This window comes from Oncorhynchus mykiss, chromosome 16, assembly GCF_013265735.2.
Source record: "Oncorhynchus mykiss isolate Arlee chromosome 16, USDA_OmykA_1.1, whole genome shotgun sequence".
In the NCBI taxonomy this organism is placed as follows: domain Eukaryota; kingdom Metazoa; phylum Chordata; class Actinopteri; order Salmoniformes; family Salmonidae; genus Oncorhynchus; species Oncorhynchus mykiss.
In genome coordinates this window covers 38,673,663-38,698,899 of record NC_048580.1, presented here as the reverse complement: position 1 = coordinate 38,698,899, position 25,237 = coordinate 38,673,663, and the positions used below count along the sequence as shown (strand labels likewise).

The 25,237-nt window shown below is 41.5% G+C and overlaps 1 protein-coding gene across 3 annotated transcripts; it reads right to left on the bottom strand.

Annotated features, from left to right (window-relative positions):
- Positions 1–4,809: 4,809 nt before the first annotated feature.
- On the bottom strand, positions 4,810–24,826 carry LOC110491923 (la-related protein 4). 3 transcript variants are annotated; one of them, XM_021565777.2, is made up of 17 exons: positions 24,255–24,826; positions 20,150–20,264; positions 19,252–19,419; positions 18,936–19,023; positions 18,521–18,657; positions 17,035–17,138; positions 16,647–16,757; positions 16,464–16,517; positions 16,093–16,299; positions 14,838–14,941; positions 14,283–14,324; positions 11,022–11,228; positions 10,087–10,138; positions 9,710–9,868; positions 9,336–9,508; positions 8,115–8,334; positions 4,810–7,933 (listed from the first exon to the last, which is right to left on the bottom strand). In XM_021565777.2, exons 1-17 carry the CDS (start codon positions 24,369–24,371, stop codon positions 7,502–7,504), a joined length of 2,490 nt encoding a protein of 829 aa, XP_021421452.1. In that variant the 5' UTR covers positions 24,372–24,826; the 3' UTR covers positions 4,810–7,501. The 3 variants fall into 3 exon arrangements, with proteins under 3 accessions (XP_021421452.1, XP_021421454.1, XP_021421453.1); XM_021565779.2 differs by lacking the exon at positions 24,255–24,826 and adding an exon at positions 22,214–22,510; XM_021565778.2 differs by lacking the exon at positions 14,283–14,324 and having other exon boundaries at positions 24,255–24,825.
- Positions 24,827–25,237: the final 411 nt, after the last annotated feature.

Below are 25,237 nucleotides of genomic sequence, written 5' to 3'. Positions count from 1 at the left end.
AATCAGCGCGACAGTTTTCAGCTGTGCTAACAATTATAAAAGGGTGTTCTAATGATCAATTAACCTTTTAAAATTATAAACAAGGATTAGCTAACACAATGTGCCATTAAAACACGTGAGTGATGGTTGCTGATAATGGGCCTCTGTACGCCTATGTAGATTTCCATAAAAAATCTGCGGTTTCCAGCTTTTTTATTTTTCTAGACAGGTTTTTTATTTTTTATTTCACCTTTATTTAACCAGGTAGGCTAGTTGAGAACAAGTTCTGTGTGACACAGACAACAACACAGAGTTACACATGGAGTAAACAATAAACAAGTCAATAACAGAGTAGAAAAAAAGAAAAAAAAAAAGAGTATATACATTGTGTGCAAGAGGCATGAGGAGGTCATTACAATTTAGCAGGTTAACACTGGAGTGATAAATGATCAGATGGTCATGTGCAGGTAGAGATACTGGTGTGCAAAAGAGCAGAAAAGTAAATAAATAAAAACAGTATGGGGATGAGGTAGGTAAAATGGGTGGGCTATTTACCGATGGACTATGTACAGCTGCAGCGATCGGTTAGCTGCTCAGATAGCAGATGTTTAAAGTTGGTGAGGGAGATAAAAGTCTCCAACTTCAGCGATTTTTGCAATTCGTTCCAGTCACAGGCAGCAGAGAACTGGAACGAAAGGCGGCCAAATGAGGTGTTGGCTTTAGGGATGATCAGTGAGATATACCTGCTGGAGCGCGTGCTATGGGTGGGTGTTGCCATCGTGGCCAGTGAACTGAGATAAGGCGGAGCTTTACCTAGCATGGACTTGTAGATGACCTGGAGCCAGTGGGTCTGGCGACGATTATGTAGTGAGCACCAGCCGACTAGAGCATACAGGTCGCAGTGGTGGGTGGTATAAGGTGCTTTAGTAACAAAACAGATAGCACTGTGATAAACTGCATCCAGTTTGCTGAGTATGGTATTGGAAGCTATTTTGTAGATGACATCACCGAAGTCGAGGATCGGTAGGATAGTCAGTTTTACTAGGGTAAGTTTGGCGGCGTGAGTGAAGGAGGCTTTGTTGCGGAATAGAAAGCCTACTCTAGATTTGATTTTAGATTGGAGATGTTTGATATGAGTCTGGAAGGAGAGTTTATAGTCTAGCCAGACACCTAGGTACTTATAGATGTCCACATATTCTAGGTCGGAACCATCCAGGGTGGTGATGCTAGTCGGGCGTGCGGGTGCAGGCAGCGAACGGTTGAAAAGCATGCATTTGGTTTTACTAGCGTTTAAGAGCAGTTGGAGGCCACGGTAGGAGTGTTGTATGGCGTTGAAGCTCGTTTGGAGGTTAGATAGCACAGTCTCCAAGGAAGGGCCGGAAGTATACAGAATGGTGTCGTCTGCGTAGAGGTGGATCAGGGAATCGCCCGCAGCAAGAGCAACATCATTGATATATACAGAGAAAAGAGTCGGCCCGAGAATTGAACCCTGTGGCACCCCCATAGAGACTGCCAGAGGACCGGACAACATGCCCTCCGATTTGACACACTGAACTCTGTCTGCAAAGTAGTTGGTGAACCAGGCAAGGCAGTCATTAGAAAAACCGAGGCTACTGAGTCTGCCGATAAGAATATGATGATTGACAGAGTCGAAAGCCTTGGCCAGGTCGATGAAGACGGCTGCACAGCACTGTCTTTTATCGATAGCGGTTATGATATCGTTTAGTACCTTGAGCGTGGCTGAGGTGCACCAGTGACCGGCTCGGAAACCAGATTGCACAGCGGAAAAGGTACGGTGGGATTCGAGATGGTCAGTGATCTGGCTTGGCTTTCGAAGACCTTAGATAGGCAGGGCAGGATGGATATAGGTCTGTAACAGTTTGGGTCCAGGGTGTCTCCCCCTTTGAAGAGGGGGATGACTGCGGCAGCTTTCCAATCCTTGGGGATCTCAGACGATATGAAAGAGAGGTTGAACAGGCTGGTAATAGGGGTTGCGACAATGGCGGCGGATAGTTTCAGAAATAGAGGGTCCAGATTGTCAAGACCAGCTGATTTGTACGGGTCCAGACTCTGCAGCTCTTTCAGAACATCTGCTATCTGGATTTGGGTAAAGGAGAAGCTGGGGAGGCTTGGGCGAGTAGCTGCGGGGGGGGGGGGGGGGGGGGGGGGGGGGGGGCGAGCTGTTAGCTACAATAGTCATTTAAAACATTAACAATGTCTACACTGTGATTGATTACTTTGATGTTATTTTTAAAAATTGACAAAAAGTGCTTTTCTTTCAAAAACGTATATATTTTCAAGCCTATAAAAAAAACACTCCAGGCTTTCGTCATAGCTGTCAATTTATTGAACAAAAATGAATAATTACGGAGGGCAGTTTGTAAAAAACCCTCTGGAATAACGGGCATTCTGGGGTAGTAATTATATAATCAAAGTTCTCTGGTAATACTAGTCCCGTGACAATAGGGCTAAAATCGGCCTGTGGTGGAAGGCCGAGCTACATCAGAAAATCGGTCTTCTCAAAACGTCTGTAGAGTCCGAACGCATTTGGCCAACAAAACTAATATGGAAAGGGGAGACTCTCACTATGGTGTTCTCCGTTTTGCCCTACCACCCCCACCAGTGTCACGGGACTCGTCTGAAGGTAACCCATACAAACGAACAGAAGTATGGAGGTTGTGTGCCAACAAAAATAAGGGGTTAAAGAAGTCTGCCATCTCTTAGTATTTCTAAGACACTCCTCAAAACCGTATTTGATTTATTTTTTGACTGTCCTTTTTGCCATTTATGAATGCGTTATTCACTATGTGCTATAGTAGTAAAGGCCAACGTCAATATTTTATCAAATATGTTTTTAATTATGCCTAAAGGGTTTCGAAAAATAGCTAAATGATCCATGGTATGACTATCTTAAAACAATTCCAAATGTTAGTTTAGTACCCCCCAGGTTCTGTCTCCTCCCCTTAAACTACACTGACTGAGGTGGATTTAACAGGTGACATGGAGAAGGGATCATAGTGTTCACCTGGATTCACCTGATCAGTCTGTCATGGAAAGAGCAGGTGTTCCTAATAGCCTATCGGCTATATAAAATCCTTTGAAAATGACTTTTTCATCAGTCTCCACCAAAAAATTACCAAATTAAACGTTGACTGGAAAGTAGGCCTACCTACTGAATGATATCTTGATGATTTGTATCAAATCGGTTGCATTTGTTTTGCATACTCTGTCACATGTGCAGTACAGAAACCTGACAGAAACACCGCTTGTGTAACAAAAATACTGTGACTAAAACTTGGCTGGGACATGCTTTCAATGGTGCTCTCCAACAATATATTGGATTAGGGGGTGGGGGTACTCTGACTGGAACTCAAACCCTAGTCCCTGTGACTGTCATTCCAAAATCATTATACTGTCACAATCATTGCTATTTGAGCCATGATTAGGGTGGCAGGTAGCCACCCGGGTTAAGAGCATTGGGCAAGTAACCAAAAGGTTGCTGGTTTGAATCTCCTAGCTGACTATGTGAAAAATCTAATGTTCCCTTGAGCAAGGCATTTAACCCTGATTTCTGCTATAAATTGCCCTGGATAAGAGTGTCTGCCAAAATACTTAAATGTAATAATACTATGCCTACCAAGTGGGTTAACCCTATTGGCATGATGCATATGGTGTTTGCCTTTCACGCCAGTGACCCGGTTTCACTTCCTTGTCCTGCTACATTGGTTTCAGAAGTGGGATGGCGGTCATCGAAAAGCACGGCTCGGACGTGCTAGGGGGCTCAGTTGTCGAAGCACAGGGATGCGCCTTGAAGTACAGAGGGTGCAGTGTAGCAAACCTTGCTATATGAGCCATGATACAATTACCAGGAAATGGGTTAACCCTATTGGTACGATGCGTAGGGTACTTGCCTTTCACGCCAGTGACACAAGTTATATTCCTGCCCCACCATTCGCTACAATGCCAAAAGGCAAAATTCTCTTGATGTCACTAGGTGTATTACAAAGATTGCAATAATACTAAACAAGGGGTACAACTTTTAATTTTGTATACTGAACAAAAATATAAACCCAACATGCAACAATTTTAACGGAGTTACAATTCATAAAAGGAAATCAGTCAATTGAAATAAATTAGGCCCAATCTATGGATTTCACACAACTGGGCAGGGGTGCAGCCGTGGGTGGTCCTGGAAGGGGATAGGCTTACCCACTGGGGAGCCAATTAGAATGTATTTTTCACCACAAAAGGGCATTACAGACAGAAATTCTTCCCGGTTTCATCAGTTGTCCAGGTGGCTGGTCTCATACGATCCCGCAGGTGAAGAAGCCGGATGTGGAGGTCCTGGGCTGGTGTGGTTACAAGTGGTCTGCGATTGCGAGACTGGGTTGGAATTCCTGACAAATTCTCTAAAACGACATTGGAGGCAGCTAATGGTAGAGAAATAAACATGAAATAATCTGGCAACAGCTCTGGTAGACATTCCTACAGTCAGCATGCCCCCTCAAAACCTGAGACATCAGTAGCATTTTGTGTGGCAAAACTACACATTTTAAAGTGGACTAATTGTCCCCTGCACTAGGTGCACCTCATGCTGTTTAATCAGCTTTGTGATATGCCACACCTGTCAGGTGGCTGGATTATTTTGGCAAAGGAGAAACTCACTGATAGGGATGTTAATAAATCTGTGCACATAATTTGAGAGAAACACGCTTTTTGTGCAGAAAGAACATTTCTGGGATTTATCAGCTCATGAAACCAACACTTTACATGCTGCGTTTATATTTTTTGTTCAGTGTACTTTCAAACAAAAAAAGTCAGAACTCAAAAGCCAAATCAAAATAATTTATTTTTTTGTGACATTTCATACAGTTTGAGAATTGTGTCTCAAACACTTAATTGATCCATTGTCATATTTCGTTGCCACCTCAAACCAAAAAAATAAAAATGCCAAGCATGAGAAAAAAGCTATTCCTGCAGATTTTCACAAGCCTGTCTACCTCAATGCCATTACCATATGCTTCTAAAATGATTTCACATTACTTAAACAGTAAGATTTATTTGTATTTTTTTTTTAACAAGTGCATTTATTTAATTACACTAGATCACTAGCTGCTCAAAACTCATGAAATTGAAAAAAATAAAATAAAAGAAAAAGCCTCGGTGATTGTTTAAATCATTTAGAACTACATTACTAAACCCCAAGTCAATGCATCAAGTATTTCTCTCAGTTGAAATCTCAAACAATATGTCAAATGCGTGATTCTTTGCCAATGCGAGTTCACACACACAACTTTGGGGAAACCAGCCTACCAAGATTGGAAAAAGCGTTGCACAGTACGATTAAAATAAATAAAATGTAAAAAGCAAATAACGTCCAGTAAGTCCAAACTGCAAATACCCAAGTCAAATTTCGGTCTTCGTTTTAATCAAATTGGAAAACAGCAAACTCACCCTAAAAAGCACAACATCTGCAGTGGTGGACAGATACCAGTCTGACAAATGCCAGCCTCCCCTTCTCTGGAAGTTCAGCACTAGAACAAATACATTCTCCCACACACAACTCAAGTGAAGGGTTAATAATATGATATAGCATAGGCAACTACACCTCTACAGGTCTAAATGTTCAGTTTAACTGGGACAAAGTTCCCCCAAAGGACTACATTACCTAGCAAACCTTGACGAACGATTCAACTCTTGTGCGTCCCAAATGGCACCCTATTACCTATATAATGCAATACATTTAACCAGGGCCCTAGTCAAAATTAGTGCACTTTATAGGTAATAGGATGCCACTTGGGACACATCCCAAAGCTTTTACTCTACCAAGTCAACTAGGATCGTAGGCAGCTGGCACATAGCACATAGAAATGGTCTGATATCGTTTAACCCCTTTACTTCGCTGCCAAATGTATTATATAAGCTAGCTAAATCACTCTCAGCTAACAGCATTCAGCCTACTTCTGAATGATATTGCTATACCATCATTTATTTATATTTACAATACACAGAATGTGTTGCTAAACCTGAATATCCTGTGGAGAAAACAAGATCTTGCCAAGACCATTCCGGTCAACTCTTCAACCTAAGCACAGGCAGTCAGGTTTGACTGCATCGACCTAAGCCTGGTCTCAGATCTGTTCGTGCCCTTGCCAACACCATTGTTGTCATTGTTAAGCCAAACATGACAATTACATAAGGAGTTAGGGCAAGAGAGCCGAAACAGACTGGCACCCAGGCTACATCAACATATCTATTCCCTAGGTTTCCATAAAAATAGCCTAACTAAGCTACAATCCCATTGTGAATAGTAAGTTGTAAACAGAGAGCCTGACTGATTATCAGTATGTATGATCTGAATCCGTTAGAAGACGGGAAATCCAGACAAATCAGGAAATAAAGATAAAAATAGATTAAACAACTTCAAATAAACAGCATTGGACCAGGAGACTGCGATCTGCGAGTCGGACCAGGAGACTGCGATCTGCGAGTCGGACCGCGCGCTGCGCTGCTCCTACCCAGTGTGGATTTCAGCTTTAAAAAATATATAATAATAATAATAATTCACCCTTCCTTCCGCAAACAAGAGCCTTCCAGCTCTGGGCAAAAACCACCGACATAAAACTGTAGCTTGATTGTTACCGATAATTTTGTTGACCTTTATACAGATAACATAGTTGAGACAATAATTACCAAGCCTCAAATTATATATTTTTTATTTTCAATTAATAAACAGAGGATCATCTCTAACAGCCTAATTTCAGGTCATCGATTCCGATTCTAGAATGTTAGAATCACAATGAGCTGCTCGTTCATTCCATGAGAATCAGTGCAACAGCAAACTGAACTGAAGCACTCTGCCCCAATCTGTTTGCTTAGCAGCAGTCAATGCATTAACAGACATCTTAATTAATCAACCCAGCTCATCTACAGTCATTCATCCTTGCCAAACCTATGCTCAGAAGAAAAAAATAATAATAAGATGTCTCGTCGTCACTGCGTTGTTAGTGATATCTTTGTATGTGTACACGACATGTATGCATGTATGTTCTTTAGTGCATATGTTTCTTGTAGACCAACATCTATTCTTTAAAATCAAAAATGGTAGAGGGCCTTAATACAGGGCCCAAATGTCCCACCTCTCCTCAGAGAAGAAAATGAAACGGACCTCCAAAGAAAGCACATTGATTTTAAAATCACTGATTTTAAATTCTGTGAATACATTTGTTTACGAGGCCTAATTGAGATTTTTCCTTTTTAAAAATCACTGTGAAAGTTCACACTTCTTACGCAGTTTCTTTTTTGCCCTACTTTCTCCTGGATGTCCCCAGGCTTCCATTTTCATTTCATTGTCATTTCACAAAGCTTTTTTTCCTTTCTTTGGGACAATGCTCCAGGAGGCAGACAGGAGGCGGCTACCGTTAAGATTGTTGCTTTTATATGCATTTCATTTTTTATATATTTATATCCACGTATATATTTCATACTTTTTTGTTTGTTTTCGTTATTCATACCGGAAGTTTTACTTTGGCGATACCGGGGGGATGTTCTGCTCTTTGCCGGTGTGTCGGGGGCCTCCTTGGGGGGAGCTGCGGCAGGCTGGTTGGGGGCCCCGTCTCTGTTCACGGAACTTGAGGCCCCCGTAGCCTCCCTGTCTGGAGGGCCCGTTGCTGCGGTAGTAGCCTCCATCCCGGGAGTCCCGGTCTCGATGGTCACGATCACGGGGACGGGCCTCCTTGCACTCCCAGCCACCATCCCTGTCCTGGGCTTTGTCCAGCCGGTCTCCCCTTGGGCGGTCGCCCGAGCTGGTGGTAGAGCTGGAGCTTGGCTCCTCTACCTTATTGACACGCAGCTCACGCAGAGGCTGGGCTAGCGTGGAAGGGGAGGCTGAGGCTGGGGGGGCCGGAGGGGGGGCTCGCTGGCACACCTCGGCATAGCTAAGCTTACGGGGCTCCTGAACAAGAGCCAGAAAAAAGGAACAATGAGTTCAGAGGAACAGATGTAGATCTAAGAGTTCAGGTAGAGAACGGAAACCAATTACGTTTCATAAAATTAAGAAGCAATCCCAATGTAAAACAAAGCAATCATCTCTAAATGGCTAGATTAGAGGTACAGGATTATCTTTGGTGCCTCACCACTGATGCAGGGGTAGCGGTGGTGGCTGGGGTGCTGGGTGTAGCTGGAGTGGAGGACACTGTGCTGGGTTGAGGCTTGGGGCCAGGCATAGCTGGCGGTGTGGAGGGGACTCCGGGTGGGTTGGCTGCACAGGGAGCAGGTGTGGGTGGGGTTACTTTGGGGGCTGGGGCCTCTGCTACCCTCTCCACCTTCTCCCACTTCTTCTCCTGATGGGGTACACTACAGAAGAAAAAAAATCAGGAAGGAAAGGAAAGCCCCATTTGACCCAAAGTTAGTTTTAATGCCATTATGACTGAGGCAGACCTTTGTATGCTTCTTTGAGCTCTATTTATTGACGATTCTAGTCAATTCAGCACAACTTTATTGGCAGATCACTAATTAACAAGGCAAGTCTCTAGAATTCATCTGTGACATTAGCTTTACAGCTCATTGACTTGATGCTACCCAGTGATCTAGCAATTTTAATGTCTGAGTATAACAGAACTGAAACGGCAGGTGAAACCCAGAGGGCATATCACCCCCCCAAAAAAAATAATCCTACCACTGATTTCAATGGCTGGCACTTTTATAGTAGGGCGAAATCATGCCCGATTGCAGTTCCTAGGGCTTCCACTAGAAGTCTTTAGAAAGAGTTTCAGGCTGGTTTTGGGAAAAATTTGACAGAAATTGTAGTTTTTCTAGGTGGCTCCCATTTTGTCTGTAGTGTTTCCAAGTGCGTGAATGAGAGCGTGTTCTTTGGTATTTTTCTCCAGTAAAGACAATAACGATTCTCCGTCTTAAATTTTAACGTTTATTTGAGTATTAGGGTACCTAAGGTTTGATTATAAATGTTGATTGACTTGTTATATTATATCACTATTTCTGACTTTCGTGTCACAAATCCCTTGTTGAAAATGGTTTGCTACGCATGTGTGCGCTGGGCGCTGCCCTCAGATAATCACATGGTTTGCTTTTGCAGTAAAGCCTTTTTGAAATCTGACACGGTAGCTGGATTAACAACAAATTAAGCTTTATTTTGATGTATTGCACTTGTGATTTCATGAAAGTTGAATATTTATAGTAATTTAAATTTGGCGCTCTGCAATTTCACCGGAAGTTGTCGAAATGGGACACTAGCATCCCACTGATCCGCAAGAAGTTAAGTCTCTATACACAAAGAGAGTGATATTACACTAACCCTCTGAATAATAATGTACAAACTTCAGCCTATTTTCCCTTACCTGGGGGCAGGTACATGGATGGGGGTTCCGTGGGGGAGTACAGCAGGTTTGGCTGCAAGCTGAGCAAGATTAGAGACACACACTGCCTCCTCATGTCCTGGGGCTGGGGTCGGGGCTGGGACTGGTCCGGCACCCACTTCCTTGCTGGATTCCTTGTTTACTTGTTCCGGCGTCTGTAGAGAGAGTAAGGAAAGACTGAAGTCAGCATATGAGCGAAAAAAACAACACCCAAAACTAACTTGAGATCTGCATGTAAAACTCCAGTTTGTGGTTTAAGCAAAAGTCTGAGTTGATCATATGCATCTCAAGTTAGGATTCTGCCCAAAATGAAGTGATAGGAGTGTGGTAGTTAACCATAGGGATCCTGTCTTAACCTTGTCTCTGTTCAGTCCTCGCACCACGTCTGACATCCTGTTCTCCAGTAGGGGCTCTCCCTGTGTACTGGCTACACAGCCCGGCAGCGGGGGGAAGTTAGTAGCGGCCAGGTCAAACTTAGGGACCGGCACCTTTACCTCAGCCAGGGGTATGGGCCTCTGGGGGGAAAACAAAGAGATAACATTTACATTTTGCACCATACAAACTCAAAATGTACATAATAACAAAATAAGCTTAACAAACAAACAAAAAGACATGCAAACCAGAAAAACAAGGAAAGACAGTTGCGTTGATAACCGGTTCGGTCCAGATTAAATCTATTATGCAAAAGCCAACTAAATCCACATAGTAACTGTCATTCGTTTTGTAACGGTACCGTAATCCGCTCATCCTCTCTCCTCCTTCTTGTGCCTCTATATGTAGTCCTTCTGTAATCAAGGACAGAAAAGGTTTTTAAAAGTGGTTCAGAAACTAGTACACAAGTGTTCTGTTATCTGACTTAACATTCTCCATCAGACCTTCAGATCTCATAATCTTAGCGCTCATCGGGACAGGTGTGGAGGATCATAGCTTAGGGGAGAGGGGGAGCGTAGGTAGAGGACGAGGAGGAGAGAAGGGAAAAGACCCAAAGCCAGTCACACTCCACAGCCTGCTTTCCCCTCCTGCGCATCAAGTTGTCATCACTAGGTCTGATGAGATGACCTGGAAGAATTCACCACTTCAAAAACAGAATGCCATTGTTCCATTAGGGGGATAATACCATCCCTGAGGACCTCACTGTGTTCTGTCAGAATACTGGATCGAGATACATATATATATTTTTTAAACTTTCACCCCTTTTTTGTGATATCCAAATTGGTATTTACAGTCCTGTCCCATCACTGCAGGTCCCCTATGGACTCAGAAGAGGCGAAGGTCGAAAGCCACGCGTCCTCCGAAACACGACCCTGCCAAGCTGCACTGCTTCTTGACACACTGCTTGCTTAACCCAGAAGCACCAATGTGTCGGAGGAAACACCGTCCAGCTGGCAACCAAAGTCAGCTTGCAAGCGTCTGGCCCGCCACAAGGAGTTGCTAGATCGCGATGGAACAAGGAAATTCCGGCCGGCCAAACCCTTCCCTAAACCAGACGATGCTGGGCCAAATGTGTGTTCCGGTCACGGCCGGCTGTGACACAGCCTGGGATCGAACCTGCGTCTGTAGTGACACCTCAAGTGTTGCGATGCAGTGCCTTAAAACTGCTGCGCCAATCGGGAGGCCCCCCGAGAGACCTTTATGAATAAATAAAAAGTTCTTAAGTGTCAGACTCACCTTCCGCGTCCAGCCATGCTGCCGTCATCGTTGAGGTCCGAGGAGGTGGAGATGAGGGGGAAGGCTGAGGTCAGGTCTGGAGGTGTCTGGGTCTGCAGAGGTCCAGGGCCAGTGGTGGGGGGCTGGGGACTCCTCATGCCAGTCAAGCTCTCCAGGGGAACAGAAGCCACTTCGCCTGGTCTCCCCACCTGAGGCTTCACGTGTGCCCTAATAAATACGACCCAGGGTTACAGAGGCTAATCTTGGCACAACTGGGACGTGGTGGGGATACAAATAGCATGCAGCAGCTAGGCCTACATTTGATGATATATACACCAACATGCAACTGATGTGCAAAGAAAACTAGAAGACAAATGTTGGCTGAAATTAACTTTGCAAGAGTATTACAAACACCGCACCACCCTTTGAATTCATGCATTTGTTTTTTCAAGCCCATGCTTAAAAGAACTTCAGATATCAATCTTTGAACTTGTCGGGACAGGTGCGGAGATTCAGGGTTTTGGCGGGAGAGGAGTGGTTAGGGGTGAGCACAGGAGGAGAAACAAGAGAGACCCATTCTCTCCAAAGACTGTATTCCCTCTATGCACATCAATGTGTCATCAGGTCCAACCAGTGTCAGGGTTATACATGACACAAGAGTACAAAATAATACGCCAATCATTACGTCTGCCCACTACTGATCTTAAGAAATACATGCATTTGTTAAGTGGTGGACGCATTTCTCAATTAAAAAAAATACCCTGCAAAGTTAATGTGGGAATCCGTACCAATTCACCAGCTAAAATAAGGTCATTTCTTATTCAGGTTGAAATGGCAGTTTGCAAAGGAAAAGTTATCAGTCAATCATTTTTGGCTGACCAAATCTCCATTCCACATTACAGTATCTAGCTGTCTTATTTATACAGTCATATGAAACATTAGGTAACAGAAATTTCCCTCACCTCTTGGTAGCATGACTACATTAGCAAAGTAAAGCTGTACTACGGAAACATTTATAATGAAACTAAGAGATAAATGAAAATAAATAAAATGGTTAGTCAGGATGAGAGAAACGGTTAAATGACAAAATGGAGAGCTAGCTAGATCACTGTGGATAGGAGCCAAGTCATAGTTAGAACTTATCTGAGCTATAGCCTATAAAACTGTTATTAACCAGTTGCATCTCTAGGGGCGCTATTTCATTTTTGGATAAAAAACGTTCCCGTTTTAAGCGCGATATTTTGTCACGAAAAGATGCTCGACTATGCATATTCTATGCATATTCTCTGAAGTTTCAGAATCTGCAAAGATTTTGTCTGTAAGTGCCCCAGAACTCATTCTACAGGCGAAACCAAGATGATACGTTAAACAGGAAATGAGCAGAATTTCTGAAGCTCTGTTTTCTAATGTCTCCTTATATGACTGTGAATGCGACAGGAATAAGCTTAGACCTTCTGCCGTTTCCCCAAGATGTCGGCAGCATTGTGACGTATTTGTAGGCATATCATTGGAAGATTGACCATAAGAGACTACATTTTCCAAGTGTCCGCCTGGTGTCCTGCGTCGAAACTGGTGCGTAAAGCCATGTGCAAGTATTTTTCCATTTGATTGAGAGGGGAAACCATGCTTCCACGAACGATATATCATCGAAGAGATATGTGAAAACACCTTGAGGATTGATTCTAAACAACGTTTGCCATGTTTTCAGTCGATATTATGGAGTTAATTTGGAAAAAAGTTCGCGTTTTGAGGACTGAATTTTTGGTTTTTTTTGGTAGCCAAATATGATGTACAAAACGGAGCTATTTCTAATACACAAAGAATCTTTTTGGAAAAACTGAGCATCTGCTATCTAACTGAGAGTCTCCTCATTGAAAACATCTGAAGTTCTTCAAAGGTAAATGATTTTATTTGAAGGCTTTTATGTTTTTGTTGAAATGTTGCGTGCTGGATGCTAACGCTAATGCTAACACTAAATGCTACGCTAGCTAGCTACTGTTACACAAATGCTTGTTTTGCAATGGTTGAGAAGCATATTTTGAAAATCTAAGATGACAGTGTTGTTAACAAAAGGCTAAGCTTGAGAGCTAGCATATTTATTTCATTTCATTTGCGATTTTCATGAATAGTTAACGTTGCGTTATGGTAATGAGCTTGAGTCTGTATTCACGATCCCGGATCCGGGATGGGGAGATCAGAAAGGTTAACCAGTGGTGTCAAGTAAAACATATTTTAAAGTACTACTTAGTAAAGTACAGATATCCCAATAAACTACCTATTTGTATTTTTGCCAACTTTCACTCCACTACATACCTAAAGACAATGTACTTTTTCATTCATATACATTTTCCCTGACACCCAAAAGCAATCATTACATTTTGACAGGAAAAAAATGGTCCAATTCACACACTTATCAAGAGAACATCCATGCTGCCTCTGATCTGGAGGAATCACGAAACAAACGGTTCATTTGTAAATGTTACAAATGCACATAGGCTTGCTGTGCAATTAAACTGAACTTCTTTACTTCAGATGAAAATGTTAACTCACAAAACTCACTCATCCAATCCTCACAGCTCCGTTCACATACAACCTTAAACAGTGTTCAATACTCAAGTGAGCTACGACACCACATTACTGAACACAACAGTAAATTGTCTGAGTATTGGAGTGCGCCGCTGGCTATCCATAAATAAAAAATACATTTTGCCATCTGGTTTGCTTAATATAAGGAATTTGAAATGGATTATACCTTTACTTTTGATACTTAAGTTCATTTTTGCAATGCCATTTACTTTTGACACAAGTATATTTAAAACCAAATACTTAAGACTTTTACTCAAGTACTATTTTACTGGGTGTCTCACTTTAACTTGAGTAATTTTCTATTAAGCCATCTTTTCTTTCACACCACCAATTATTAACTCTTCTAAACATCTTGCAAACAGAAGCTGTCAAATGACTTCATATATGTCAATGTTAAAAGTATTAACTGAACTGTTATGCACTGGCTGTCAGAGCGAAGACCAGTTTTAGATTTAGTCATTTGGCTGTAGACTAGTATAGTAAGACATGGGATAATACTCAACTGTTCAATCAAAATCAAATTTGATGTAGCATATTTAGCAGACGTTATAGCGGGTGTAGCGAAATGCTTGTGTTCCTAGCTCCAACAGTGTAGTAGTACCTAAACTGTTAAACAGCTATGAACTGACAAAGCTGTCAGTGGTATTGCAAGAGATGGGGAAGCGATGAAGCTGTTATACAGTATAATGGCTGTACCTGAAGGCATTTATTACATTCTTTCTTGAATAGAGGGGTACACTGCAGGGACAGACAGTAAGAGAACAGGTGGTGAATTCAAAACCTTACCCTGGACTGGTTCATTCAATAAGACTCATACACTATTAATATGGAAATGCAAAATCTGTGGTTTTACGTAAGGATATATGCCATTAGGCTACGGCCACAGAGACACATGTACAAGAAATACTTCGTATTTGTATTAATCAATAGCCTGATTTTGTCAGTCAAAGGTTCAATCCAAGTAAACCATTTTCCCGACAAGCTGCATTAGTAAAAAGGTGAGACTATTGTGCATTTTTGAATGGATAATCTCAAATTGAAAAACCACTGGTTCAAGCCATAATTTCCAGACAATTTCTGTGCGGCTGTAGCCTTACTCTACGAAGAAGGAAGAAAATGTAACAAAGTATTTACCAATTTTACTATTGTTTATCCACAAACTGGCATGTACGGATTTAAAGCATTTTCACCCACAGAAAGACAACTTGAAACCACTCACGGCACTTCAGAGAGAATACAAGATCAACGTACCGGTTTCGGTTATAGGGCCGAGTCATATTCAGGGAGTTGTTGCCCGTTTTGTAGTGTCCAGTAGAACTGAATCCATTCACAAAGCCACTGTTGGGAAATGGTGCCTGGAGATGTGGGAAAAGGAGGAAGAATACTTAATTGTCAATATTCTTAAACTGAATTTTTCCTTTTTGTATGATCATCCCAACCCCGAGACACACACACAGCGGGATTGGAAGCACATGGTCAGTCGCAGTGTAGTGCAGGAGAGTTAGTCATTACACAAGTTTCCACCTTACAAATCACATTTATACAGGTCACTGTTGAACAAGAAATATCAATAATATTTTGTCATTCTCAATTTCATTAACCTTTTTGGGATAGCGGGAAGCATTTATTGTTGAACTGGGATTCCTGGGAGTGCCTTCTGATGAAGATCAAAGGTAAGTGAAAATTTATGGTGTTGTTTTTAACTTTGTTGACTCCAAAATGCCGGATATTCCTCTGGCTGTTTTGGGTTCTGAGCGCCGTTCTCAGATGAAGCTTTTTCCGTATAGTTTTTGAAATCTGACACAGCGGTCGCATTAAGGAGAAGTCTAATCAATTCTGTGAATAACACTTGTATCTTTTATCAATGTTTATTATGAGTATTTCTGCAAAATCACAAATGTTTTGGAATCAAAACATTACTGCACGTAAGGTGCCAATGTAAACTGAGATTTTTTGAAATAAATATGCACATTATCAAACAAAACATACATGTATTGTGTAACATGACGTCCTATGATGAAGATCAAAGGTTAGTGATTCATTTCATCTATATTTCTGCTTTTTGTGACTCCTATCTTTGTCTGGAAAAATGTCTGTTTTTTCGACTTGGCTATGACCAAACATAATCACATGTGCTTATGCTGTAAAGCATTTTTGAAATCGGACACGATGGGTAGATAAACATCTTGTTAATCTTACATTTGCTGTATTGGACTTGTTAATGTGTGAAAGTTACATATTTCTAAAAAGTATTTTTGAATTTCGCCTTTCTGCCTTTTCAGCAGAATGTTGTCGAGGGGTTCCGCTAGCCCTAGAAAGGTTAATAGGAAGACATATCTTCTATCATGTAGGATTTTCTCAATAAGACTACCCGAATGAAATTACAGTTGACACAATTTACGAGGATAAGGTTTATAGTCTGCTGAAACTTCCAAATAATTTGAATATTATACATTTATACCACAATTAACACCATAAAGATAATATATTGAGTGTTGATGTTCACCAGAGGAGTCTCGAAGTAGGGTGTAGGAGAGGGTGTCCAGGTCTGTGGTACGATGCCATAGAGAGGGTACTGCTGCTGAGGGCTATACACGTGCTGCATGTACAGGTTAGGGTTGTACTGGGACTGGGTCTGGGCAGCGTACATGCTGCTGTCCATGCTACGGTAGCCATTCTTAGCAAAGAACGTGTTGATGGCTTTTATCCTTGCCTGGAAGTTAGAAAAATCGAATCAAATTTTTTAAAACTTGTGAAATGAACCAAAATGTGGAAATGTGTCTTTGGCTTCACAATATGATTGTGAAGGGAAGAGAGATTAATAAAGGAAAGTGACAGTGTTAAATTACAAGTGATTGATTGTGTTATGTAACTCACCATGATAGGTTTTCCCTGAAATGTTTTCACCTCTTCTCTTAGATATCGGTGTGCCTGAACAGAGAGAAAGACAACAGACATGCAGAAATTCCATAGGTCTTCTCAACAAAACTGGGACTGATAAATGCTTACACCAATTAGAAGCCTGAATACTACTTTATACGCCAATCGGATCCAGCTTACCTGTTGAGCATCAGTGTCAGATTGGAATGTGATGTACCAGTTGTTGTTGTGCGCAAACTCCACACTAATCACTTTTGGACAGTTGTCATTTTTAAAGAGAGACTCCACTTCCTGAGGGGAACAAAAAAAAAAGATAAGAGTATGTGAGTTGTTGCTCAAATATAGCAAATGTGCCATCATTTTTACATAGGAGTACTACTAGCAATTCACCTTGTCATTTACAATAATAACACTGGCTACAAATATTGTTGTAACATGATTGCATATTGGTTATAAAGTGTGTATGTGTGTGTGTGTGTGTGGGGGGTTAAATTGTATTTTAGTTGTAAGAGTAATGTAACCACAGCAGTAACATGGTAATATATTGGTTTTAACACGGTCGTCTGACCTCTACAGGTGTTGTCTCAGGAACCTCCCTCAGGATGATGATGCAGCGTTTGTGATTAGGACGCACTTTCTCTCCTTTCTCATCCACTTGTACCATTGGAGAGGCTGAGAACAAGAACAAACATCAGGGTCACAAATTACATCACTATCCATCTACATTACCAGTCAAAAGTTTGGATGCCTACTGATTCCAGGATTTCACTTTATATTTGACTGTTATCTACATTGTAGAAGACAGCAACACTATGTACACACATGGACTCATGTAGTAACCAAAACAGGTGTTAAATTAAAATATTTTATATTTGAGATTCTCTTAAGTAGCCACCCTTTGCCTTGATGACACACTCTTGGCATTATCTCAATCAGCTTAATGAGGTAGTCACCTGGAATGCATTTCAATTCAATTAACTGGCCATCATGAGGACCACCAAAGGAAAGGAAGACCCAGAGTTACCTCTGCCGCAGAGGATAAGTTCATTAAAGTTCCCAGCCTCAAAAAATTGCAGCCCAAATAGAGTTCAACAGACACATCTCAACATCAACTGTTCAGAGGAGACTGCGTGAATCAGACCTTCATGGTCAAACCGCCATGTCTTTGTGAGACGCAGAGTAGGTGAACGGATGATCTCTGCATGTGTGGTTCCCACCGTGAACTATGGAGGAGGTGTGATGTGTGTGAGTGCTTTGCTGGTGACACTGTCAGTGATTTATTTTGAATTCAAGGCACACTTAACCAGCATGGCTACCACAGCATTCTGCAGTGAAACGCAATCCCATCTGGTTTGCGCTAAGTGGGACTATGATTTGTTTTTCAACAGGACAATGAACCAACACACCTCCTGGCTGTGAAAGGCCTATTTGACCAAGTAGAGTGATGCATCAGATGACCTGGCCTCTACAATCACCTGACCTCAACCCAATTGAGATGGTTTGGGATGAGTTGGACTGCAGAGTGAAGGAAAACCAGCCAAACAAGTGCTCAGCATATGTGGGAGCTCCTTCAAGACTGTTGGGAAAACATTCCACAAGTGTGCAAAGATGTCATCAAGGCAAAGGGTGGCTACTTTGAGGAATCTAAAATATATTTAGACTTGTTTAACACTTTTTTGGTTACTACATATGTGCAAATTCACAGTTGTCTTCACTATTATTCTACAATATAGAAAATAGTAAAAATAAATAAAACCCTGGAATGAGTTGGTGTCCAAACTTCTGGTACTGAACAAACTATAATTGTATGGGTTATACCACTCCATTGTCCAAAAAGTATTGCCATTGGTGCGTAACATTTAAAAAATTAAAAAGAATAATCAATACCATTCAATCACAAGTCCACTTGTTCCTAGACTGGTCACAGAGCTGTTTGTGCCGTCCAACATTGACCATAGGAGTTGGCAAGAAAACACAAACAGATTTGGGACCAGGGTACATAGTTCCACAAAAGTAGCAAAAATGACAAATAAAACAACGGTATAGTTCCTTACATCGGAGTATGTCTAGAATGAGCTCCATGTCAGTAGTGAGGGCCTTGATGCTCTCCATGCTGGCAATGGTCCATATGGGGACAAACTGGTCACTGTCCATCTGGGACATCAGGTACAGGTCCTTGGACAGGTTCTCCCTAGACATCAAATGAGTGTCAAAGGTTATTATCATAAAACATACTTGGCTATCAAACATACACATTTATCCTAAAGAATTAACTTAATATATAATCACATAGCCAAAGCCCCATCAGACTATGGGTCATTCAGTAAGGCATAGTGTAGCAAAATATTTGCAACTACAAAACTAATGTTTTTTATTGGACAAGTTCAGGTACTATCTCCCAGTTACAAACATAGGAACAATTACACTCACCTAGAGGTAGAAGACCTAACCTAGAACACGTGTACTAACCTTGAGAAGCAGAACTCCAGCTCTTTCTTGAGGGAGTCTCTCAGGTTCTCTGATGAGAGGGGCCTTTCCTCTGTCAGCTTTGTCTTCCCTGAAAACCAACATGTGTTTCATTAGCATGTACTAAGGTAGGTCAGAAAACTCCTGGAGGTCCGAAAAGACATCTGGAAGAGGTATGCCGCAATAATGCATCTGTAAAAGTGTTATAATTTGTCAGTGAGAAACATGCAGCTTTGTGGCTATGATTGACTAATCTTAACCATCTTTATTGTATATGGTGCATCATGGGTAGTGTAGTTTAGTTAATTGTGCTACATACCTGATGTGCCGGTAGTGGTCTCAGTGGGGATGAAGCCCAGGTCTGGGGGATCCATGCCGTTCACAGTGATCTCAGCTGTGGATGCTACCAAGGAGCTGCTATCCTCCAGGATAGTGAAACCAACACTGTACGGTTTACAACCGGGGGAGGACACAGACTCGGAATAACCTGGATGGGAGAGAGGGTACATCACGGTGTCATTTATTGTTCAATTCATCAGTTAATAGGATGTGTGATAATTGTAAGAACCTATTAGTAGCCTATTCGAAATTCCACTGCCGAAATGTCTGCACTTAAATAGAAACAGTGGAACAGGGGTCTTAAATTATTGTTAAACTCTTAACTTTGTGATAAATTGTAACATTTAGATTTTGTAAACTAATTTGGATATTGTGACTGGCTATGTCTGTTGCTGCTGTGCCACTGCACCCTCTTGGCCCCACAGTTTTATAAAGAGAGTTCTCAATAACAATAGGCCTACAGATTTCAGTATATGTGGCATTGATGTCATGTATAGTACAGCATAGGTTGTGGTATATTCCTTCTGTTGTCAGCCATAATAGCCCATCAGAGACAAGTAAGGGTTATTTCATTGATGTGGTGGATAAGATGAGCTTTCCTTACAATGTAAATTCACTTTGAGCATCTGGAAATGTGTTATGAAATATATTATGCATAGCCAATCAATGATTATAAATGACACCCGATGTACCCTCTCTCCCATCCAGGTTATTCCGAGTCTGTGTCCTCCCCCGGTTGTAAACCGTACAGTGTTGGGTATGGTGCTAGATATGTATGAAACCAAAAACATGTATGCACTCACTTCACTCTAAGGTGCATTGGCTAAAAGAGTCTAAACGGCATACATTATTATATGTTGTTAAGTGTCGTTTCTCACCCTCAGTGACATCAGCCGGGGGCCACTGTGCTCCGTCAGGAGGGACCTCAGCGGGGGCCACAGACACCTGCCACACCTTGGCATTGGGGTTTAGACCGGCGCCCTTGGAGGTGACCTTGGAACAGGGGGAGAGGAAATGCACTTAAAAGTACAGTATCATACACTTCAGGGTTGAAAAACAATAACATTTGGATTTTTTTATGCAACGTCAGTTTACTTTCTAAACAGACTGAATCAAAATGGAATTAATCCCAATCCTGACATACTTCTATTGTCTCCGTTTTTCATGCTGCCTGAGGAACACTCAAGTCGAAATGCGTTGCGGTAACGCGCCCTGATATATTGTCACTCTAGGCTGATCTGCTCTATGAATTTCTGTAAATTATTTGCAAATAGTTCACTAAAATTGGTGCCATCATACTGGTCACTGTCTTTATTTCTTGCCATGTCAAATACATTGCAATTTTCTTGCCCATCCTAAAACAAGGGAATTACACTCAGCATAACATTTGTATTTTGATTGTGCACACAACCACTCAAAAGACAAAAAAATATACTTGTCTGAGCTTCTTACACTAGGTAGACTTGTTTTTGGTAAGGGTTTCCCAGACTCAGTCCCGGGGCAGTGCTCCACATTTTTCTCCCAGTTTATTTTTGAATCTTTAAAACTGCCCTGTGAACTTAATTTTCCTGTGATTTAGAGATGGATATATCTATCTTCACACTGAAAAGGCCACTTGAAATGTGAGCCTGTTGTGGTGGTGAATGAATAGGCCACTTGAAATGTGAGCCTGTTGTGGTGGTGAATGAATTTTGGCCTGCTGTAAATTAGTTTATCCACCAATAAGATAATCCCCAAACCTCTCTCAATAACATATTGTTTTCAGTTTCCCCTCCACACTCACTGTCCGAGCAAATGTATTGCTTGAAAAATTCAGTGGTGTAAAGTACTTTAGTAGTTTTTGGGGATATCTGTACTTCACTACTTATATTGCCAACTTTTACTTCACTACATACCTAAAGAAAATATACTTTACACGCCATACATTTTCCATGACACCCAAAAGTACTTGTTACATTTTGAATGGCTAGCAGGACAAGAAAATTGTCAAATTCACACACTTATCAAGAGGATATCCCTGGTCATCCCCACTGCCTCTGATCTGTCCGACTAACAAAACACAAATACTTTGTAAATATGTACGTGTGTTGGAGCGGCGTGTACGTGTGCTGGTTCTATGTAAATAAATAAAAAACATGAAAATGGTGCCGCCTGGTTTGCTTAATATAAGGAATTTGAAATGATGTATACGTTTCCGTTTGATACTAAAGTATATTTTAGCAGTTGTAGCAATTGTATTTTATTTTGATATTTAAGTATATTTTAAACCAATTTTTTTTATTTATTACTTTTACTCAAGTATTATTTTACTGCGTGACTCACTTTAACTTGAGTCATTTTCTATTAAGGTATCTTTACTGTTACTCAAGTATGACAATTGGGTACTTTTCCACCACTAGAAAAATGACTCTGCTAAGAAGCCATTTGTTTCCATTTGACCATTTTAATTTAAAATATTCACAGTAAGGTACAGAAATGATTTGATATTGAGATTAAGGTCCAATGCAAAAGTTAAGTGTTCATGTAAATACCATGTAATGTGAACATGAATTGTAATTACCCTGTAATAACATTGGATAATCCCCTAATGTAAATCTGATAGAAATGTTAAACGTATTCAGGAGAAATATTTAACAAAAAATATATTACATAAATCTTGATACAAATATATCAAACGCCTCGAAGATGTATTACATTTGTTTCCATGAGCACAAAACCGAAACCAGAAAGATTCATAAACAAGTAGTTAACTAAGCTTTTGGGAACCAAATTGAATTCGTGGTCGATTTTTACATTTTATTTTCAGAAGAACCACTGATCGATAAACCACTATGACCAAGAAAGCCAAAGCAAGCATGGCGCGCTGTCCCCATCCACTATTAACGTTAGCCATTTTCAACCGCGAGCGTGTTGTCTACATTGTATCAAATAAAGATGCTTACCTCGAGATTAACAATTGTTGTACTTTGTGGGTAAACGTTTAAAACGCCAATGCTCTTCTATTGCGAACAAGAGTGAGAAGCAGCACTTGAGATACTTCACAGTAGTTATTAAAAATAATTTTAAAAAATTAAAGACTACCCATAAAGTCGATTGTTTTCGAAAAATCAACATGCGGTTCTCATTGAACTCCATCTACATCCTTAGCAGATGGACCCACATGACATGTTTCAGCAGAGCGCGCGCTCTCTTCCGTACACTTTACCGCCAACCCAAACCCATAATCGCTGTTGGCAGGCAGCACCGTCAATCTCAAACACAAGCGATACACATAATGACATTTTGTTGCTGCTGCTACCCCTGCTACTGAGCCCTTAACCATTCCCGAGGATACTTGAGGCACGTGCCACTTTCTCTCGCCCCCGCCCCACGTTCTAAAATTTAATATAGGAATTCGGAAATTAGTATTCTTCACAGGAGCATCTCGTCCGGTCTAGGGAGGATCCCCAATCCCCAGTTACATGACACCATTTTAAAAGCGGGTGTGGATGGGCTTTAGAGGCTTGGCACTAATCCAAAAAGGTGTAGCTAGCGCTACATTTGAGTAATTCAGCAGACTTTCTTATCCAGAGCGACTAACAGAAGCAATTATGGTTAAGTGCCTTGCTCAAAGGCACACCGAAGGATTTTTCACCTTGTCGGCTCGGTTACTGGCCCAATGCTCTTAACTGCTAGGCTACATGCCGCCCAAGAGCTGTCAGTTACATTGACTGGATATGACAGACAAAATATGTCAAATTTAGTTTGTCAGTTACATGTGTCATTAAAGCAACAATGCCATAAATAAAAACAATACTGTGAAAACAGATATATACTACGGCCCATAGCTTGACATAAACTACAGCATAAATCAGTAAATACTTAGCTAATGAATGGCAATGCCAGCTACGTACTTAAACATTGTTACATACATATGAAGCATTTGATATTGGTCGTCATCTTGTTTCACCTTAGAGTCCACAGAGCTAGCTTTAGATCAAATAAGTAAAATCTGCCACATAACGTTACCACTGAGGGGTCGTACCTAGTCACCACCTGCTACAAAATTATCCAACGTACTAGTCTAACTGTTACTCCTGGCAAGAGCAGCTGTCACATCTCAGTATACATTGTCGTTTTAAAATAATTTGATATATTAAGGAGCACACCTTACACGGTGCACAATACAGTCCCTTTGTCTAGCAAAGCAACTCGAATTAATCTGTAGCAACATACTTGCAGTGCTAGCTTGCATCTCGTTACTGTAGCCCCAGTTTCTATATAGTCATCTGACACCGACTGTGCTGCATAGGCCGGGTATTTGCAACGCATGTTAGCTAGCTAGGTAACGTTGATTCGGCGAATTTGCTTGCTGGTTTGGCTGCATAGTTTGACAGCATCGGTGCGCCTGCCCGCAGTCTCCAATCGATAGTCTACTAAAGAGCATTACAGTTGTCACTGCATATTGATTACTAGGTAAACTCCCAAATTAGCTAGCTAGGCTACTACTGCTAGTTAGGTTAGCAAATTAAATGGCTGCCAAAGTAGATTGCTGAACTAAGCTTCAGATAACGCTTGGCTAGATAGCCAACGTTAGCTGGCTAACTGAGTTACTCAATATTATTCTGTTTGCAAAATAAGATAATGGAAAATATTGTTTGCAACGGTGATTTACCCTAGCAAACCAAATGTGTGGGCTATTGAAAGACAGCAAATAAATCATTCAGCCAAACATATGGCAACATACCTAGCTAACGTTAACTATAAATAATCTCAACCAAGTTATCGATATGAATCGGATTGGTAGTTAGCAGAAATCATTGCAAATGTAGGTAATATTATCGGCCTCAGGAACCTATGACTGAGGCATGATGACCCTATTTGGAAAGGCAGTGGCAGGCAACAAATCATGGTGGTAGGAATGGGACTTAGGAGATGGTGTGTTGTGTGTAGGCTAGGCGACGTTAGCTTAGCTAGTTGGGAAGAGTAGAGGCCGCTACTCACCATGCCGCCTGACCCTCCCCCGATCCCAAGTGGTGTGTCGTCCACCACACAGGTCTTCGGTCCCGGATCACCCTCCTCCTGCAGCAGCCGCGGCTCTCCGCCCTGGTCCGAACTCATCGGCCGCTCCTGGCTCACGTCTCCCCCGTCGTTTTCCTCCCAACCCCCCGGTCTGCTTGCCACCCCTAGTCTCTCAAAATACTGGTTTTACTGTCTTACAATCAGTCTGCTTATCTCGTGCTAGAAATGTTTAGCCAACACCTAAAGCTAACTAAATAGGCAGGGTTAGCAAGTAAGCTATCCTACTTAGCTAGCTAGCCGGGTTGAATCAACGTGTATGAACCAAACTCGCACGACAATATACTACAGACGAAAACTATACCAGATCATGAACCTACTTTTACCACCTTTGTCACTAATGTTTCTTCCCACACATTTTTTCAAGCGTCAAAGGCGAATTCTTACCCGGGCAACCGAAGCGGACACTAGGGACACGCACCCTGCACGCACCTTCCTAAGAGCAGGCAGAAGCAGACATTAGTGAAGTCCGCCACCGTCCCAACTCACATTGCGAGTTAGAAATGACCTTAGGAACTTTCTTGGTACTTTCCGTTTCCGGTTGACAAACTTAAAAACAAACAGCTTGGTCAGGCAGGGATGTCTTAAAAAACAAACAAAAAAACAAAAAAAGCTTTCCATTTATTGTACAATAATTTCGTACGTTTGATCCAAGAAGGGCAATTACTTACCAATGCAACTGGGGTGCAGTTTTTGATAATTATTTGCTAAGAATAGCGTTTCTAAACCAGGGCTCCAACCTTGTCCATGGAGAGTTAACGTTACACCGTCCTGTACGTTTTCGCTCCAACGGTAATCTAGCGCATCTGGTTCTAATAATTAGTCTGGTGTGTTGGTCTTACAGTTGGGTGAAATGTAATATGCATATTAAATTTAAATGCATATTAACAGAAGTCAGCAGGTGTTTA

Bases quoted from the DNA above. Each gene is read 5' to 3' on its own strand.
- LOC110491923 (XM_021565777.2), bottom strand. From the start codon at position 24,371: ATGAGTTCGGACCAGGGCGGAGAGCCGCGGCTGCTGCAGGAGGAGGGT. The intron at 16,518-16,646 runs GTAAGCTGGATC...CTCTCTGTTCAG, and splicing joins CTGACACTGATGCTCAACAG to GCACACCGATATCTAAGAGA. The intron at 10,139-11,021 runs GTGAGTCTGACA...CCTTGATTACAG, and splicing joins AGCATGGCTGGACGCGGAAG to AAGGACTACATATAGAGGCA.